The sequence below is a fragment of the Phascolarctos cinereus genome, unplaced genomic scaffold (genome assembly GCF_003287225.1).
Source record: "Phascolarctos cinereus isolate Bilbo 61053 unplaced genomic scaffold, phaCin_HiC Scaffold_726;HRSCAF=1367, whole genome shotgun sequence".
Taxonomy (NCBI): Eukaryota; Metazoa; Chordata; class Mammalia; order Diprotodontia; family Phascolarctidae; genus Phascolarctos; species Phascolarctos cinereus.
This window is the reverse complement of record NW_027556098.1, coordinates 193148638-193169944: the sequence shown is the minus strand read 5'-3', so window position 1 is coordinate 193169944 and position 21307 is coordinate 193148638. Positions and strand designations below refer to the sequence as shown.

General features: G+C 37.5%; 1 protein-coding gene across 5 annotated transcripts in view; it reads left to right on the top strand.

Annotated features, from left to right (window-relative positions):
• The window catches only part of MYO1B (myosin IB), a 217156-nt gene that overhangs the window by 184294 nt on the left and 11555 nt on the right, over positions 1-21307 (top strand). For 3 of the 5 annotated variants that reach the window (XM_020993562.2, XM_020993560.2, XM_078146919.1), the window contains exons 20-27: positions 178-327; positions 3998-4066; positions 6613-6699; positions 7010-7096; positions 9584-9670; positions 13641-13715; positions 17053-17187; positions 20995-21101. In XM_020993562.2, the coding sequence (XP_020849221.1) occupies positions 178-327; positions 3998-4066; positions 6613-6699; positions 7010-7096; positions 9584-9670; positions 13641-13715; positions 17053-17187; positions 20995-21101 (797 nt within the window). The remainder of the gene's footprint in view (positions 1-177; positions 328-3997; positions 4067-6612; positions 6700-7009; positions 7097-9583; positions 9671-13640; positions 13716-17052; positions 17188-20994; positions 21102-21307) is intronic. The other 2 variants (XM_020993561.2, XM_020993563.2) reach the window with 2 other exon arrangements.

Here is a 21307-nt window from a genome sequence, read left to right as displayed (position 1 = left end):
ATTTACCAGCATAATTTTTGCATAAGCTAGTTCCCAGTTTGTTGTAAAATTAAAGTATTTAAATGTTCATGTGGCTGAACATTGTATTGTTTTATTAGCTTCTTAAGAATTATCTTTATATATGATATAATCTTTTTTGAAATAATCTTTTTTTTTTTTAAATACATGACTCAACAGCTATTCAAGTTAGAAGACCTAAGAAAACGTCGCCTTGAGGACCTGGCCACTCTCATTCAAAAAATTTTTCGAGGTTGGAAGTGCCGGACACATTTCTTGTTAATGAAAAAAAGTCAGATTGTTATTGCTGCCTGGTACAGAAGATATTCAGTAAGTTAGCCCTCTTTAAACATGTGGTCTTCCTTATTGTATGATAAATTGGCTTGATTTTTACCTATGCTCATTTTCCTCATCTGTAAAATGAGGGAATTGTCCTAGATGTTACCTGATGTCCTTCCAATCTCTTAAATCTATGAAACTGTGATGTGAGAAATCAACACCAGAAATGGAATCTAATGTCACTGACCTGGCATTGATTCATTTAATCTTCAGTAGATATTGGCCTAATGATTGCAGTTTAAAATCTCTGTTGCAAACCCCATTTTCATGCATTGGAAAGAACAGACATAGTCATAGCTAGCATTTATGTAATGATTTATGGTTGGCACACCACCGCACACATGCTATCTCAGGCTGCAAACCTAAACTGAAAGATTTTATTTCTTTTGATTCTTGAGAAAACTCATCTGTATTGATAAATATGTGCAAAAGTATGCTTATCTAATTAGTGAAGAATTGTAGTTATTTGCTTTCCCATGGATTAAAGATTCACCATTACAATTAATCCAATTTCAGGTACCTGTTCATCTTTTTAAATTTTTTTTTTCCCAACTTCTTAGCAGGTGAATTGGAAAATGAAAATTTGAGTGCATACATCTCCCTTGGAACACTCGGCCTGTTTTTAGTCAATAGACATGTTCAACAGTAAGGCCATGTTAAATCAGTGGCAGATGTTGCTAACGTCCTCCCATAGTGCCTTTTAGTATAGTACAAATGATCTTGAAGTTTGGGGGATTAATGAAGTACTTAACTACTTATTGATTTACCCTAGGCAGCAGAAGAAAATCTGCTTGATCTTCAGCCCTTTGAAGACAAAGTATTTGTTTGATTTAATATAGTGCAAACACAGCAGAACTTCAAATATGAATGTGTGTAGACAAGTTAATGCTTGATTCATTCATGGCATTTTCTTAGAAGATGGATTGTTTGGTTTCATTATTACTAGATGGTCCTGCTCTAATGGATTTCCCACTGGGGAGAACTCTAGTTCCACTTGACTGGATTAAAAATTATAATGCTGTGCTTTGTATTTATTTGAGAAAATAACAGTGTAGAGTCATGTCTGTGTAGGCCTATAGTATTATTTCACTATTTTGAAATCATGACTGGAGATGAAAAATAGGACACACAGTAATGTTGTGTATGTTTTATTGTCAGTTGCTTGGGGTGGCTGGATGTCCAAGTGATATTAATTTTTTTAGGTTTATAAGTACTAAGAATAGCCCATTCTCTAAGGAGAAACTAAATTTTATATGGACCTATGACTGTTCCATAAGTAAACATCAAATTACTCATCTAATCTAGTCATTAGACTAAATATTTTCCTTCTACTGTGTTCTCCATAGTCTGAGTCCCATCCATTGGGATGATATTCTGAAATTATTTTCACTTATTTGATAAATCAAATTTATGAGATAAAATTTCAGTTTATTTTTTAATAAAAATTAATACATAAATAGGGTCTTATGGCTCCTTAAGAAAAACTTCAGAAGGTAAATGAGTAAAGTTTTTGCAAGGAGAAGGTCGTCATGCAGTCAGAAGCACCCACTGATTTGCCCATTCATTTGAGACTTTTAAAAAAGTTGGTCTAATAGCATGCCTTAAACATCAGTGAGTTTTAAAGCTTCCTCAGTAGTTCAAGGAAAAGAACACTGAGGAGGTGTAGAATCTGTGGGAAATAACTCAAGTGTCTCATTTCCCCTGTTAATCCAGAGAGAGGAGGCAATCTCTGTACATTTGAGGGGCAGATGTATTCAGTATTTCACAGTGATTGAGGAAATATTGCATCCTCATTTTTGTGCTAGAGATTGGCAGGGAGAGGATGGGCAACCATAAAGTAGAACCCTCCCTGACTTAGGTTGTCTTTTGTTGATAGAAAACCATCTAATTTAAATATATTCTTCATAATTAAAAAAAAAACTCTGGTAAAAAAAAAGTGTTGTTACCAAAAGGTGTTTGTTGAGTAATTTCTCTATTTCTTTGCAAAATTTATCCAGAGACATAATAATTTTCATGTGTGTTTGTGTGCGTGTGTGTGTGTGTATACATATATACATATTCTATTTAATACACACACACACAGAGAGCTTGGTATATTATTATACTTGAACTAAACTTCAATTCCAAGAACATTTATTAAGTAAGCACTTACTATGTGTAGCACTGTGTGGAGTGCCAAGGATATGAAGATAAAAAGTTAACATTGCTTGTCCTTAAGAGGCTTACATTCTGAGGGTGGGCAGGGATTATAGCATGTGTAGACAGATAAATAAATACCAGCTAATTAGAGGATGAAGCATCAAAAACTGGGGAGATCAGGAAAGGATTCACAGAGGATTTGGTGCCTGAATCTTTCCTTAAGGTAAACTGTATATTCTAAGAAATGAAGGTGAGGACATGAGGAGAGCTGTCATGAAAGACACATGACGGTTCAGGAACCTCTAGTTTGTCTGTAAATTGTGTGAAGAAGAGCAATATAAAATAGGCTTGGAAAGGAATATGGGACCCAGACTATGGAGAACCTTAAATTTTGTGTATTATCTTAGAATCAACGAGGAACCACTGAACAGTGTTGAATAAGGTTGGGGTGAGGGGTGTGATGTGATCATACCAATGCTTTAGGGTTATTAATTGGGTAGCTGTGTGGAGAATGTACTGGATAGAGAAGACTTAAAACAGAAAAATCATTAAGGAGCTCTTTCAGTAATCCAGGTGAGAGGTGATAAAAGCTGAATGTGCAGTAGTGGTCATGTAAGTGAAGAAAAGGGGATGGGTGAGAGGGATCCTGAGGGTGTAGAATTAGTAAGTCTTGAGAACTAATTGGCTATAATACTGGTGAAGGATAGAAAAAAAAATCAGAGGATGACTCTGAGGTGGTAAATCTGGATATCTCCTGTAGAAAATAGGCAGGTTTAGGGCAAAGAATTCTGTTTTGAAATATCTGTGAGATAAAGCTATCCAGAAGGTAGGCAGATGGTGATGCGGGACCAGTAGAGGACAGAATAGTGCTGGATATTAGCTGTGGAAGTCATATGTATAGATGACCACTGAAGTGATAGAAACTGATTATATCACTAAGGGAGGGAGTATAGAATGAGAAGAAAAAAGCACCCAGGTGAGATCTTTTGGGAGGCACCCATGCCTGGTGGTGGAAGATGCTTGATGATTAACGTGGAAGACTAAGGAGAAGCAGACAGGTAGAAGGAAAACCGGCAAAAAAACAGTGTCTCACACTCATAGAAAACAAAAGAGAGCATTCGGGACAGCAACAGTGTCAAATGCTGCAAAGAAGAGAAGTCAGAGAGGATGTGAGGATAAAGAAAAGGTCACTGGATTTGGCATCAGTGGTATTCTGTAGCCTGCCCTGCAGTTTGACTATGACTTCAAGTCTGGAATTAACCCTGGAACCATACCTGTTTTGTGGGCAGGAGTCCTGATAGCCCCACTACCACTGTTGCTCAGCACAGGTTGGGGGAAGGGGTATAAAGAGGAGAAGGATCAGTAAGTAAATGGAAGTCTGAGAAGAGAGAGGAAGTAATTCCCTTTCATCTTCTCTTCCACCCCAAGAGTCAACACTTGCCTTTGTTCAGCCCTCAAGCTTGTGCATTTTATGGATCTGTAAATAGAACTATTTACACCTTTTTTTCTTTTTTACCTGCAGCAACAAAAGAAATATCAACAGATAAAGAGTTCTGCCATTGTGATACAGTCTTTCATCCGAGGATGGAAGGTGAGTTTGAATGGAATATGATATCCTTGTTTGGAATCTTCACATTCTTTATAATTTCTTTATGGGTACCTAGAGTTGGTTAAGGAGGAGGAAGTCTCCTTATTTCCTACTCTACCCCCTTAGTCAGTCAGATGTAAAGTGATGCCTGTTAGTGGCCAAGCTGGTGATCTAATGCTTCATTATTCCAGGTTCACTCTGTCTTTGTTCTCTGAGAAAGGTGTTGGTAGGGTCAGTGATAGAAAAATTACCCTGTCAGATACCTTTATTTGGGAAGCTGCAGTCCCCAGCAACAGTGCCATATCGTTTTAGTTTAAAAATGTTATTAATTATTTTACTTTGCTAAATATTTCTCAATTACATTTTAATTTGTTTCTGGCCATGCTGGGGCATGTTTGACACCTCTGGTTCAGAAGGCCTTACTTGCATGCCCTTTGATCCTACCAGGCTGTAGGGCATCTACATTTTTCCCTTTTCTCCTCACTTTCCAACCCTGGAGTGGATTCAAGGATGCCTGAGCTATCATAGAGTGATGTGTTCTAGGTCCAGATCAACTCTAGAGGAATCGTAGATCAGTCGCCTGCTTGTAGGTCCTTCCTACCAAAGGCTAATTCCAGGGCTATTCTGATGTCCTTGTTCCAAGACACTTTAGACTCTTACTTGTCCACTGCCTTGCTTCAAAATGCCCTGGTTCGGGCTTGGATAAAACTTTTCGATAATGTCCCAGGCTCAGAGATTTATACTTTAGGTTGGTTACAGGCTATCTCCAAAGTAGTGGACTTTCTATAGAGGCAAAGGGCTTGGGCTAGCCTGGGGAATGATTGGTCTTTGTTATAGACTGCTAGGGTTGATTGTCCTGAAAGCAAAATACTCTTCATTGTAGCAAAAGCTAAAGAGGAAGTCTTAGTCCAAATAATAAGCAACATGGCTCCCTGTATAGTTCCTCCCTCGTATTCCTAAGTCTGGATCCTACCATCATTGACTGACCCCAGTGTTCATCCAGTTGGGCCTGACATTATTCCTTCCAGCAACAGTTTCTCTTCTCACCTGATAGCCACATTTGCCCACCTTTCTTTCCTTGGCCGATTCCCTTTGGTTCTAATTCCTTTTTTCGTGCATATCAACCCAGCCTTGGCTTTCAGCTCTTTTCTGGATGAAGGTCGTGCCTTTACCACATCTCTGCCAAATCTTTTGTTCTTTGTGCTATAAGCTGTTTTTTGTTTGTTTTAGTAGAGAGACATCAAACAAAGGAGACATCCGTTTCATGCAAACTGGTGGTTATTCTTCCTTTTTTTAGATGATCTGTCTAAAAGTTCGAGTGATTTACCCGACTTTGTCTGATGTGTAAGGACAGAGCTAGTCAAAACTTCCTTTCCCTGTTCAAGTAATTGTCACATTCCTTTGGTCTGAACATTGTATGGCTGGGATAGAGACACTGCTCTCAGCTGCCATCATCACAGCCAGCATAAGGATACTCCAGATCTGTCGGGAAGAAGAGCATTGCTTTTTCTAAGATACCAATGAGTTGGTGATATTGTTTCTGGTCTGTATAAAATGCCAGAAATGGAGATATAAACACTATCACATTTCACACATCACTACTAAATGGGATCACACTGTTAATGACCTGTAGGACAACTAGTGTTCCTTAGCCCGCATTCTGAGAACCACTGTCTTACCATAGTGTAGGCTCAGATCCTTCTCTTAAAGTGTTGGTTTTATCATCTGTGAGTGTGAGGTTCTTCTGGTCTGCCCTAGAGTCAGAGTAATGGGATGTAGTGGAAAGAAGGCTAGACATGAAGATGGAAGACCTGAGTGTGAATCTTGGTGTAGATTTGCTGTTGAAGGATCAGAGACAAATCATTTCACTTCTGAGCCTGCATTTAATCATCTGTAAAATAGGATTAGAATATTTGGAGTCCTTACCTCACAGAGTTGTTTTGAGGACTCGGCCATTGCATTTTTTGACTTCTTAACATTAATATAGATATTAGTTCTTTTAAAAAACAAACTTTTAAAAGATAGAATTAATTTTTAAAAGTGTCTTATTGATCTTTCATTTTTCTGTCATTTTAATTTCCAAACATATTCCTCCCTCCCATATCCCCACCCAGAGAGCCATCATTTTTCACAAAGAATAAAAAGGAGGGAGGGATGTGGTTCAGCTTAAAACTAAGAAACCCATTGATGGAATCTTGACAGTATATATGATGTTTCTGGACCCACCATCCCCTCTGCAAGAAGTGGAGTAGGATACATTTTCTCTCATCTCTGCTTTGTGGCTGTTAAAAGAGAATGTATGGTGATGATCATCTCTTGAAATTTCAAAAAAAAAATTATTATCTTTATTAGATGCCAGGCAGTGTGCTAAGCACTTTTTACCAATATTTTCTCATTTGTTCCTCACAACAACCCTGGGAGATAGGTGCTGTTATTATCTTCATTTTACAGTTGAGGGAACTGAGGCAAACAGTTTAAGTTTTGAGTGGGGTGGGAGATATCATTCGTTTTACTTTTTGATTTTTCTTTTTCTTTTGGATGCACCCTAGGCTCGAAAGATTCTGCGTGAATTAAAACACAAGAAGCGTTGTCAGGAAGCTGTCACCACCATTGCTGCTTTCTGGCATGGTACACAGGTAGGCAAGACGCTGCCTTACAAAGCCAGTGATCTGGGGAGAGACACGGGAGCAGAATTGTTGGTCCCTCCCTGATGAGGAACAGATAAATCTGTCACTGACTCACACTCCCAAAACTTGCATTTATTTCCCTTTTTGCTGCTTGCTTGTTTTTCAGCAGTTTGGGCGTGGAACAGCAGCACATGCTTTCGAGTTTACTGTTTTGTACTGACCTGTCTCTCTCTTTCTTTTTTTTCTTTCTCCATTGGGAACTAGCAGTAACCATTTCCGCCTTAAACTTTTCTATAACTCCTTTTCAAATACACCACAGGCGCGAAGGGAACTGAGACGACTGAAGGAGGAGGCTAGGAATAAACATGCTATTGCTGTTATTTGGGCTTACTGGCTTGGACTTAAGGTACTTCATGCACACATCACATCACCCCCGTCTGTGACTGATGGTCCCCAACCCTATTCGGTAGCATATAGAGAGGATTAATGACTAATGTTAAAGTTGGCTAATATTGGTGCATGCATTTGATGCCACAAAAAGACTTTTAATGTCAGTAGTGTTTGTACGAAACTCAAGCATGTCCGGACAAACAATACTAATGGCTTACTAATGACTTGCTAGTGTAGAATTAAAAAAAAATGTTTTAAATTTAAAAGAATAGGTTTTGGAATTGTTTGAACTAAAATACAGCATGCATGTTTCTCTTGGCTACTAGCCATTTAATTTTTTATGGTAATTTTTTTTTAACATGGATTGTATCTCATCCATTTCTTTACAATGGAAATGCTAAAAACTTAAAAAAAAAAACCCCACATACTTTTAAAAGAAGTTTAAGAATGAAATTTATTTACCAGGCTTACAGAGGCAACTATTAGCTATCAGGAAGGAAACATTACGAATATATAATGTTATCATCTGAGTTTTAACAGAATGCTGTTTCCGTGCAAAACTAGGCTTATGGCCCCCAAGGAATCCCCGGAATTTCAGCATCAGCTGTTTGTTTTCAGAAACAAAGTCCTCCTGAAATACTCTTGCTAATCCCCAGGCTATGGTTGGAGGCTGTGTGAACACTGAAAATACTCCAGGGAGCAATATTTTAAATATTTTTATTACTTTAAACAGCTAAAGGTCTCTTTGCTCAAAATTTAGATTCCTTTTTAAAGCTAAAATTGTTGGTGTGGCCCTCCTGGGGTAGGCTGATATGATGAATAGAGCATTGAACTTAGGAAGACTTTGATTTAAGGCCTACATCTGACAAGGACTTTCAAATGCTATATAAATGTCAGTTATTACTATTATCGCCGCAAACTCAATAAGAAAAGTCATATGATGAGCTCGAAGCTATCTACAGTAGATTTACACACAACCCATTATATTATAGATACATCTGTAGAGCATTTATTAAGCCTGTACTACGTACCAGCTCTGTGTAATCACGGGGGATACGATACAAGCAAGTAAGACAGCCCCCTACATTCCAGGACTTTCCATTCTAATAGGTAAAGACAGCACATAAATGGAAATAAAGATGGGGACAGAGAGTGGCAGACCTCCATATATCAAGAGTAACAAAAGCCTTTAATAAGGTCTCAGCCCAATCGATGTAGTTTACTTAGTTTGGTTTTAGAATTTCATAATAAATTATTCAAGGTTATGTTACTCCAGTAACTTCAGACGTGAACTATTTCTACATGTAAATCAAAGTTATTTTCATCTATTTCTGAATCAAAGAAATGTTTCTTGAAATTCCAACTTTAATTGAAACTGTAGTCATTTAGTTATGTTTTTGTCCCTGAGACTTATATTCTTCAGTGAACTCTATAATTCTCTCCTTGAGGCATGTGTATATACCTCTTTTGAGATGTACACAGTCAGAAACAAGTGAACCATTCCTTTTAAATGAAAATAATTCTTAATTGTGTAAGTACATGGCTACATCTACCTTATTGAAAATCATTGTTCCCATTGGTGGTTAAAAAATACATAAACACATAAATAAATTTAGTAGTTGAACCTTTCCCAATAGCTAAAACAGAAATCTTATGAACTTCTGAAAGGCGAAAAGTAGAATTCACTATTTTGTGTACAGTTTCAATGAAGTACATGAAATTGAAAGGTGGAAAAATATCCAGCATCTTCCACCTAGTCAGTCCATCGTTGTTTATTTTTATGGTAGAATAAATACTTAAATCTTAGTTAAAAATTGAGTGCTTATGGTTAGCTTTAAAACTGGGCAGTTTCTTCTTTTTTTTTTTTCTTGTTCCAAACTTACTGAGATGAGGTTAACTCTACTACATTTCCTTTTGTGTACTTGGCTATAACGACGACTGAGTTTTCATGATGAATACTTCAGATTTTTAATGCAAAAGTATTTCTCTTTAACTTAAAGGTCAGTCTTCAGGGAAACAGCCTCTATTTGTGTTTTTCCCTTTGCAGTTACTGTAAAGAGTGCTTCCTTTTTAAAATCTTACTTTCTAATTAATAAAACCAAATAAAGACGTGGCTTCTTTAGTCCTAAGCATCCCTAATGTTTTAAGGGGTAGTTATGCAAGAAATGCAAAAGAATAAGAAAAAAGAAATAAAGGAAAAAAGGAAGGAAAGAGGGAAGAAACAAGACAAAAAGGAAAAGGGAATAAGTGGTAGCATGCCACCATTCTTTGACCTCAGGTACCCTGAGTTGACTCTTGTGCAGAATCTTGTTCCATTGAAAACACTAGTGACTTTGCACCATTTTCACACTGGTCCTTTGGGTTTAAATGGTCATATCTTGTTCTTCCATCATTCTGTAACTTTCATTCATAAATCAGCTGTTCTGTTTGGGAGTCCCTTTTTTCTGGACGTTGTGCTGTCTGCATTGGGCTGTCTCTTTTATTCACTATCTAAACCTTTTAGGCTCGAAGGGAATTGAAACGCTTGAAGGAGGAGGCTAGGCGTAAGCATGCAGTTGCTGTCATTTGGGCTTACTGGCTTGGACTGAAGGTACTCTCTCAACCCCTCCTTCCTCTCCACGATGAACTCAGTAAAGCGTGGCACTTACTAACGTCAACAACCAGTTTTTTGTGCTTGCTCTTGATCTGCACTGTCTTTTAGACTAGTCTTCCCTAATTTGTTTTGTTTTGTTTTCTTTTGGGGGGGATAAGCCATTTCAAAATTCTCCGATTTTAATACACATTTTAATAATCTTTTTTAAGTGACACATTTTAGAATGATCTTTTGAGGCACTTTTATTTCGTCAGATTTCTAACATCAGTTTTAAGTCAACATCTTTTAATAGTATTTCTTTTATTCCTTTTATCAGCCTGATTTTAATGCCTTAAGATTTAGAGAAAGAGAAGCCCCCCAAAGCACAGCCCATCAGAGAGCAAGTTCAATATGTAATTCAAATCATGCTTCACTACATTTCTACATTTAGATGAAAGAAAGGCAATCTGTGTTTACCCTGGAGGCTTGGCTAATGGACCACTCAAGTTAAACTAGGACACTCAATTCAGAAAATGTGTTTGCTTTAATGCAAGTGTTACAGCATTAGAATCATGGTGTGCAAACTAAATATGGCTTTAGACTTCAGAAAACTTTCCAAATGATCCACTCTGGGGCATTTTTAAGGATTTTTCTTTCCTGGAGATGTATGTCAAAATTGTGCAAGCTTTGTTGAAATTTGTAACTACAGAAATAACTTTGTTCCTCTAATTATGAATGTCAAATGAGGCTTAAAACAGGGAGATACTCTTGGCAGAGTCTCATCAAGTATCAACAGAAGAGGAATTCCCTGTAGATGCAGAGGTATTCCAAATGACCGTCTTTGCAGATGTCATGATGCCAATTGAATTACGCCCTGGAACGCTGCAGAACCTCTTCAAGGAGATACATCATGGCTGTAAAGAATTTGGTCCATCTTTCCATTCAGGCAGAACCAAGTAGATTGAGAATGCCTATGGTCAATATATGTCTTAGGTAGTAAGCTAGACCCAGAACTTGAGAAGAAGAGAAGAATTAGCATTAGGAAATCATAGCAGTCTTTTCAGTGACTTCAAACATTTCCATAGAACCAATGGCTTCTCTTTTTAACAACAGTAATTCCAATAATTCTGCATGAACACAAATCATGACACATCACAGTCTACAAATAATTTAAAATGGAGAATTATCCATCAGGACACGAAGACACACATGGCAGGTGTGATTAGGCCATGTCAAAATACAAGCAAAAAATTATACTTTGAAAAATGCCATAAATAACTTTATAAGAGAGATTTATGAATGAAAAAGGAGCTGGTTATGAGGCAGGCAGCCAGGTGGCACAGGACCTGGAATCAGGAAGACTTGAGTTCAGATTTGACCTCAGACACTTCCTAGCTGTGTTACTTGGGCAAATCACTTCACTGCCTCCGTTTTCTCATCTGGAAAATGGGGATGATAATAACACCTACCTTCTAGGGATGTTGGGAGGATCCAATGAGATAATATTTCTAGAAGCCTTTAGAAACCTTAAGTGCTGTCTATATAAATATTATAAATTTATATAAAATTATAAATAGTAAATAAATATTATTATTGTGGAGCAAGAGTGAGTATGCTCCACTGATGTCCGCACAGTGTTAAAAAGCTTTAGAGGAAAATCCCTCAACATACTGGGCAGACTCCACCTGGGGAGAATTCCAGAAGAAAATAGACAGGAGTCACACAGGACGAGATGGAATGAAAGGGTTTCATTCTGCACCAGTGGAGGGAATACCCACATTGATGAGGCCCCAGATATATTAAAGAGAGGTGGGTGCACACAGCCACTGGCCATAGCAACCTATTTTTGCCCTCTCTTAACAGGTTGTTTTTACTGTTATCTTTCTATCAATAATTTGACAATTACACCTTGTCAGCAAAGTGAATGAAGTATGTTGCAATTTACTTTTAGTCCTGTTCAAGGAAGAGAAAATTAATTATGAAAATAGGACTAAAGCACTCTTTATAAGATCCACAAGTTTTTGAATTTGAATAACCTTAGGAATACTAAATCTCTACTATGAAAAGTCTAATTACTAGTTCCATGTATAGGATTTTAGCAGATTACCATTTCAATTAATATATCTGAAATTAAAAAGTAGAAAAGTTAGCTAAGGAGCATGGACGAAATGCCTTAACAAATAGTCCACTGTTCTCATTGTAGATACACTATGTCCTTAAGCTAACATTTTTTTAAAAAGAAAGAAACGAAAAACTTTGACAAATGGTACCTTTCCAGTACTCAAGAAATGTACTGTGTGATCATTTTGTTTTTAATTAATTAACTAAACCTTTTACTTGTTTTCTCATCTTATCTATATGTTATAATTGGCATATTTTCTTGCTGGGGAATCAGGGATTTTCAAAATAAGAAACAAATCACATTAAGTTGAGATGTTGGTTAAGTATAATCATTCTTAGTCACCATTATGTGATTCATTTACTTCATCTGAGTAGTTTATTTCATTTTTCGTCTGGCATTATGGAAATATTAAAAATAACAGCTATCAAAATAAATGGTTTTCTCATTTTAAAATAATTGATATTTAAGTGATATGAGCTAAACATTTCAAGTTCAAGAATTTTATCCAGAGTAAGTTACAAAGAACCTGTGGGGGGAGTATTTTTACCCATGGATTGATTTGCTATTTTAATTAGTACTACTTTGAAATAATTTGAAAATACATTAGAAGCCCCTTTATATCTTGTCACAGTGGACAAGTCAGTATTTACTGAATTTCACGAATTGGATCAAATTTTAGATCCGGCTCCCATTTTGCAGGCTAACCAGATTGTACTAGGCTTTTACGAGCTTGGTTTGTTTTTTTTATTTTAATGGTTTAAAGGATAATGGTTTTCATATGGTTTGTCTAACATGAAGTACCAGTGAGCTATGTTATGATGAGGTTCTCCTCTTCCTAAATCAAACATATGTGCCCTGTCCACTTGTACAAACTATACTGTAGTGAAGATAGCTGTTCATTAGTAGTCTTTAGATTTTAAAGTTTGTCAGTTTTATTCCATTTTTTTGTGGCCAGAAATGATTGGAGAGTGTGAATTAAAATATTCACTCGATCTGGTGACTCTGTTGCCCAAGAGAAATAATGGTAATTGATCTCTTAGTACTTAAAGTGAAGGATAAATGATTATAAAATGTAGAGGAAATATATTTGGCTCTTGGTTAGAGCATGAAACTTTGCTCTTGTAAAATTTACTATGTTTTATTTTTTTAAAAAAGACAAAGGAAACTATCTCTTCCTTTAATGATTTTTTTTAAAATAAGCCAAAATATTGATAGATAAATATTGATTCTTAGATTCATTTCAATATGATGATGAATATTTAAAAGAAAATCTTTTCCTTTTGGTTAGATAATTTAGCTTCTTTTATAGTAGATAATGATAGCAAAGCTATAAGTGCTATATATTTGTATATTTTTAAACCTTCATATTCACTTTTGTCAAAATTTGGTTCTAGGTAGGGCCGTATGGCTTACTGAAGTTGTGATTATCTTGTCACTTGTATAAGTTTTAGAATTTAAATATTGTTATTTAATCTATTTTAAGTAGTTTTCTAGCATTCATTTAGAGAGATAGTTGTATTAAAACATTGTATTATTTTCTGAGATATATACATTTGATTTTTAAGAGTTTTTTTTTTTAAATTCTGAACTTTTTAGTTAGGGTCTTAAAAAAAAACCCATCACCAAAACTCTTGAAAAAATCAAGGATTGCCTCTTGGCATTTTTTTTAACTCTCCCTCCCTCCCTTTTTTTTTTCTTACCTAATTACCACTTTTTTAGTATGCTTGAATTATTTTGGTTACTTCTGGAAAGCATGTCTGTAAGTTCACACTTTTCTAGTATTTTTTTCTTTCGTAGAAAAATACTGCCTTTTATGAACAAAATGCCAGAAGTTAACCTCTAATCATCCTAACCTTTTCTCTTAAGGTACGTAGAGAATACCGGAAATTCTTCCGAGCCAATGCTGGCAAGAAAATTTATGAGTTTACACTTCAGAGAATCGTAAGTTCAGACCATTTGTACTTTTTTATATCTTATTAAGACTATCATGTGAATGGTAAACAATATTAACAGTAAAATAAGACAATTACTGGTTTGTTTTGGGGAGCATAAAGTACATTAGTTCCAAGTTTAGTTACAATAGTTTTTAATAATATTCTTCTGGCCAGACTATAGTACAGATAGATAGATTCAGGAATGGTTAAATGAGGAGTCATTAATAATTTGATGTTATCCAAGAAGAAGGTCTCTAATGGAGTGTCTCACAGATATGTTCTTGCTCTGTTTAATACTTTGAACAATAATTTGGGAGAAAGGCTCTAGTGGTTTGCTTTTCAAATTTATAGGTCACAAAAAGCTGTGGGAGATAAGTAACATTGGATGTCAGTCAGAATTCACAAGATCTTAGGCTAAAATGTTAGTTTGAACTTGATCTAGTGAAATTAATTCAGAATAGATAAATCTAAAGTTTTACATTTGAATTTTTAAAAAATTCAACTTCCCAGGTGCAAAATGGGGAGGGTGGGGTGAGGTGTGCTGCTAGATAGCAGTAGTTCATCTGACAAAGGTTTAAATGTTTTGTTGAAATGCAAGCTCAGTGTGTGGACAACTGCTGGTGCAGTGGATAGAGACTGGACTTGGAGTGAAAAAAGACCTGAGTTCAGATCCCTCATCAGGCACTTAATAGATCTGTGACCCTGGGTAAGTCACCTACCCTCTGTCTGCCTCATTTTCCTCAACAGTAAAATGGGGATAACAATAGCACCTACCCCACATGGTTGTTGTAAGGATCAAATAACATAACACAAGTTTTTAGCACAGTCCCCTGGCACATAGTAGATGCTGTATAAAAATGTATATTCCCTTCTTTCAGTGTGTCTGCAGTTTGATATGGTAGGGAAAAAAGCTAGTCATCCTTGGAGTTCATTAGGAAGCATAATCTGTAAGACTGGGAAGTGGTAGTTCTGCTCGGCTCTATCCTGGTCAATTAGTTAGCAGTTTAGGAGAATCCTTGACAATGCCCAGAAGAGGGCAGCTGGGATGGTAAAACGCCTTAAGATCATGGCCCATGAGAGTCAGTTGAAAGAATTGGGGATATTAGGCTCAAGAAAAAAAGGCTTGGCATAGGATAGGGGACACTATAGCTACCTTTAGGTGTCTGAAGGGCTGTCCTCATGGAAGACCCATTATGTTTTCTCTGCTTGGCCTCAGATGTTTGAACTGTGAGAAATGAAGGAAAGTTGTAGGGAGGTATCTTTAGGCTTGATACAAGGCTATGTTTCCTAATAGCTAGAACTAGCCAAAAGTGGAATGAGTTCTGTTTTAAGTTAGTAGATTCTTTCATAGTTGAGGTCTGTAAGCAAGGGCTGAGATGGCCCCTTGGTGGAGTCTATTGGAGAGGCATTTTTTTTTTCCAGATACATATTGGACTAGATGGTCCCTGAGGTCATTCCCCTCAAGCTCTGAGGGTGCTGTTTGCCTGAAGAAGCACCGAGACAATTGTGTAAATGCTCAACTTGTGAATCTGTAGAAGAAACTTCTGGTAGCAGAATTTAAATTGTAATAGGCAAGGTGACTTAAAGTCTTACAAGAGCCTCTGTCTGTGGTCTGAATACCAGCCTACCAAGATTATGGAGAGACTTACCACCATAAGATTAGCCACTCCATGATGAATTCTTTGGCCATGATCACCCACTTCAGTCACACAGCTGACTAAAAGATGCAGATAATGAGCTACAGCTGTGTTTATCACTGGTAGATTCCAAAAAAGCATTTGACTGGATAAGACAAAAATGCACCCTTCACGGCTGTGTTGCAGTATGGTGTGTCCCACATAAATGTTAAGATGGTTAGTAGATGCAGGGACAGAGATAACATTGTTCAACCATCCTCTCATCATCAATATGAAATGACAAATACCCAAAGGGTTCACCGCTGTCATGGAACTTGTACTTGTCAGTACAAGTGGAGCACAGATTCCCTTGTGTCCCAGATCCCTGTGGCAGCCTGGTGTCAACGGATCCCTTTTCAGAATAATGTCTTGAAAATCATAAAGTATACCAAGTTTATGGACCTCTGCTATAAAGACAATGATCTTGCTACTTGCCTCACCAATACAGAGTTCAACCCATATGTACTTTCTGTTCCTAAGCATAAAAGTAAAATATGTATGAAAATATATCAAAAGAAAAAACAAACATTTCTAGTCTCTTACACTACTGCACAGTCTAGATAAATTGACCTACTTACAGTTCCTCACACACAACATTCCATGTCTTGTCTCTGAATCTTTGTTTTGGCCATCCCCTGTACTTGGAATAATCTCCCACCTCACCTGAGTCCTGGCTTCCTCAGACTCCTTTCAAATCATGTCTTCTATGGGAAGTTCTTCCTTCCTTCCCTAGTCCCTCCAGTAGCTGGTGCCTTTTCCTCTGAATATATCTTCTGTCTACTCTGTATATATCTTGTATTCTGCTAGTATTTACATGTTTTCTCCCCTGTTTGCGTGAGCTGTCTCTTCTGACTCAAGGGCGTGTTTTTGCCTTTCTTTGTATTGCCAGCTCTTAGCGCAGTACCCGGAACATAGTAAGGACATAACTGCTTGTTGACTGACCGGTTGACTAGACTCTGATGATACAAAGACAAAAAGTGAGATAATCCCTGTGTGTTATATCAGAGACATGCCTATGTATAAATATTTACAGAATAGATAGAAAACAAACTAGCCTTAGCCAACAGAACTTAATGAGCTTAAGGTAGAGGGTTGGAAGACAAAGGTAAGGATGTGATGAGAGAAGCAAGTGAAAAGGAGGGGTCTGTGTGGCTATACAGAAGGGTCAAGGGGAAGGGAAAGGAATAAAGCTCTATACGTCACCTGTGTGCAAGGCGCTGTGTTAATTGAGCACTTTCCAAATATATCGTTTGAGTCTCACAGCCACCCTGAAGGATAGGTGCTGTTATTATCCTTATTTTACGGTTGAGGGAACTGAGGCAAAGAGTGAAGTGCTTTGTGCAAGGTTGTATAACCAGTGAGTGTCTGAGGCTGGATTTGTACTCAGGTGTTCCTGACTCCATGGTCCAATGCTGTTATCAGTGCATCATCAAGAAGTAGCCTGGGCTTCATAAAATCCTTTCCCTAATGTTCCTTAACCGATTGGTAAAGGATGCTTAAAACAACTATTCAGTAAAGTTTAAAGGAGGGCTTAAAGAATTTCAGTCAGAAGGTAAGCAAACAAAATAGAAGCTACTGTATCAAGATTTGGCTGTGTTTTTTATATGAAGCTATGCATTTTCTTGGTTAATGCAAATGATCTAACTTCTCATCTTAAATCCAACACAGGTGCAAAAATACTTCTTGGAAATGAAAAATAAGATGCCCTCTTTATCCCCGATAGACAAAAATTGGCCAGCAAGACCTTACCTCTTCTTGGATTCTACTCACAAGGAACTAAAAAGGATTTTCCATTTGTGGAGGGTACGGTACCGTATGCTGCCACTTTAAGAATTTGACTGTCTGTTGAGTTTATATTAAAAGTATGTTTGTAAGAAATCTTCCTTCCAGAATTGCAGAGAAAGTCTCAGGACTTAGGCTACTGTTTCCTTTTGTTCTTTATATTTGACTTGCTGTGATAACTTACCCCTCACTCCTAACCCTGGTGTCTTCTCTCTGAGAATTTCTCCCATTTACCCTGTGTATGTCTTGTATGTACATACTTACTTACATGTCGTCTCCCCTTTACATTTACCTTCCAAGCACAAGATTATATAAAAATAGGCTTTCTGGATTAACTTTCTGACTGTTAGACTGTGAGCTTCTTGAGGACAAGGACAGTGCTTGCAATTTTCTGTGTATCCCCAGCACTTAGCAGAGTGCCCATTGTGCAGAAGTATTTTAATAAATGCTTATTCACTGACACAGCAGTGTCTGGACAGCTACCCTGGAGCCATATATTCCAGCTGATGGTAAGAGTAGGTATTGTAAGGACTTATGCTACTTGTTAATTAGAAATACCCTCCCCTCCCCAGGTGGGTTGCGATGGTTTCAGTTTAATTGTCTTCATGCCTGTTAATATTCTGCACACCTGGAAAAATTGGATGAAGCATTTGAATTAATTCATGTTTGTCTTAGATGCTGTTATGGAGATGGTGAAAATCTACCCAGTTGCAAACATGAGAGTTACTTTTTCTTTTCTCTGCCTTTTAAAGCTCCCTGTGCAATCCTCATAATTAAGCTAACTCTTAAAATTTCTTTCTGTAAGGAATTAAGGTTACTGGTAGTAAATGGAGTGTCTTGGAGTCAAGAAGATGGGTTCCATTTCTACCTCTAACTTGTGATGTATGTGACTATAGGCGAGTGCCCCAGGCACCTCTTTCAGGAGGTAGATTACAGATAAGTATTGGTGTAGTCATCTTCCATGCTGGAGCTTCCTCCCACCAATGAGGTCATAGGTAGTGAACCTCTTCCCACCTCTCCTCCTCACCCAACCCATTCCATACATACAATACAGAGTCTAGAAACTGATCAGTCCTGTCCACATTCCCATGGCATGAGGAAATGCATACATTAGACAATTTTTTACACATTCACTATAACCTGCCCTTTTTTATTTCTAGCTGTTTTTAGCTAAGGAATTGGTTTCTGCGTTATAGATGGAACATTTCTGTTCCACTTGCTTTCAGTGAATACAATTGTTCAAAGAATATGCCTGGGGAAAGGAATGATATGGGCCTCAAAGCCATCGAATTAGAACATATTCAGACCATGGAAGGCCATGGGCATAAAAGACACATTTAAGATTTTCAGATTGTATAAGTCACATCATAGGATTTATAAACCTCTGCCGTAGAAAGGCAACTAGACTTTGAAGTCCTTTGCATTTATGTAAATTTCCTCCTAATGGAGGAAGTTAATCCAAAAAGCCTATTTTTATATAATCTTGTGCTCGGAAGGTAAATGTAAAGCTGGCAGCAACCTCAGAGGCTTCTCAGGTCTCCCCCGCCTCATTTTGTAGATAAGGAAACCGACTCTTGCCCGAATTACTCACACAGATTGTAAATAGCAGACTTAAGATTTTAATCCATGCCTGCTGACTCCAAACCTAGGTAGGGCTCTTTCCACATTACCTCCTTTCGAGTCTGCACTTTATCTGACAATGTGTTGTGGAACTGAAGTGTTTCTTGTAAGAAAGGTCCACTAAGGTAAGGTGAGATATGGGGAGTGAATAAAAAGGAGCCTGCAGCGTGTGTTTGAAGAGGCCTTCTTTAGTCACCATGTGTGAGAAATGACATAATCTGCTGCATTTATACAAGAATGTTGTTGTTGAGTCATTTCAATCATTTGTGAGCCCATTTGGGGTTTTCTTGGCAAAGATACCGAAGTGGTTTGCCATTTTCTTCTCCAGCTCATTTTACAGATGAGGAAACTGAGGCAAACAGGGTTAAGTGACTTGCACAGGGTCACACCACTAGCAAGTGTCTGAGGCCTGACAGACTCATGAAGATGAGCCTTCCAAATTCTAAGCTCAGTGCTCTATCCATTGTGCCACGTGCTCTCTGTCTCTAGCTAGCTGTTGAATTTTCAGTGTGAGCACTTACACCTCAGAAATTGGCAAAAGCTACAAATCAGGAGCTTGATTTATTGTTTTGTTGGTTGTTTAGACTTAAGAAAGCGATGGAGAAAATGTTAATAATGCAGATTAACCTTAAAACTGTTATTCAGTTGGGTTTTTTTTGTTTGTTTGTGTTTGTTTTTCAGAGAACTGGTTGTTAAACATTTACTAACATATCCCTGCTTTGGGTAAATCATTTAAACTATGAGGCCTCCGTTTATTTATCTGTAAAAGCAGTGTCACACTAGCTAATCTTGATGGTCCCTTCATATCCTATACTTGTGTCACTTCCCTCTAGGATCATAATCTTAGAGATCATCAGGTCCAACTCTTCATTTTACAGATGAGGAAACTGAGGCACTAGGAGTTTAAGGGACTTGGTCAGGATCACACAGATGGTACATGTCTTATTTGAGATTGGATCCCAGGTCTTCTTGGGTTGTTATGACTGAAACATTTTGTAAACTGTAAATCCCTGTATGTGAATTATTATTATTAGTGCAGTGATAGTAACTGAATAGATAGGATTACAACAGTATGTAAAAAAAAAATTAGACTGATTTCTCTTTCTAGCTGTACCCCTATCTCCATATGTGAACTTCCCAAGAGCCATCAACCTAATGTTAGTCTCTTTCTTTATGAATTGCATGGTGGCATCTGTGTCACAGGTATAATTTAAAATGTAAGAAGACTTCCATATGCATTTCCATAGCTCTAGTGTCCCCAAGGCTCCTAATACAGCTCCCAACCATGTCCAATGTCTGCATGCAGCATCAATCCCACATTATTGATGACAGATGAGAGAATACTGATGACTGGAGTGAACTGAATCTGAAAGTGGGGAAATGGTGCTCCTAGAACCATGCCTAGAGAGAGGACTATATCTATAGTATAGAAAAAAACTATGTTATTTTGACGGGGGGAAATAATTATGTTTTATTACTTTTTTTCCAAGAGACTAAGAATTTGGGGGGTGGAAAGGGGAAGGCAATATCTCTAATTTCTTCTGTGTAGGGAACTCCCTATAGCAATGTGCATTTAGGGTGCCTCCTATGTATCAGGATAAGGGGGCAGCTAGGTGGTACAGTGAAGAGAGCACTGGACCTGGGGTCAGGAAGACTCATCTTCCTGAGTTCGAATCTGGCCTCAGACCCTTAGAAGTTATGTGACCCTGTGCAAGTTACTTAAGCCTTTTGCCTCAGTTTCTTCATCTGTCAAATGCACTGGAAAAAGAAATGGTAAACCACTCCGGTATCTTTTCCAAGAAAACCCCAAGAGTGGGATACGACTGAGATGACTGAACAACAGAGAAATCTCCCTCTACCAATGCAAGTTTGCAACTGTTGGGCAACTTATAGCTTTAGAAAAAGACCTGAGATCTTCCTGACTCCCAGTAAGGCTGACCACTGTTCTTCATGATTCCTGCAACTATTGGATGACTTATAGTTTTAGAGAATGACTTGAGACCTTCCTGATTCCGAGGCCAAGCCTCTGTTCACTGGAGTACTGTGCCTGTCACCATTGCCGTATTGGTCTTAAAAGCAAAACTTCATTGTGTTGTTTATCTCTATAGTTGTTGTTGTTTGGATTACTTACCATGCCATTTAAATGTGATTGATAATCCAGCAAGAAAACATCACGTCTGGTTTTCTCTTTCATGTGCTACCTCGCAGTGTAAAAAATACAGAGACCAATTCACAGATCAACGGAAGCTTATCTATGAAGAGAAACTGGAAGCCAGCGAACTCTTCAAAGACAAGAAGGCCTTATACCCATCTAGGTACTGTAGTTTCTATTTTACTCACTGAAATAATTAATTAAAAAGGTTTGACAAATAGATGTGGAGGCAATAATTCCAGGGATATTTTAGTTCTGCAGCAAATAATTATTTCCTTATATCATGAATTATTTGTTAACCATAAAAATAAGAATATTTATTACATACATATATATGCATGTATGTCAGTACATTAGTGAAATGATACA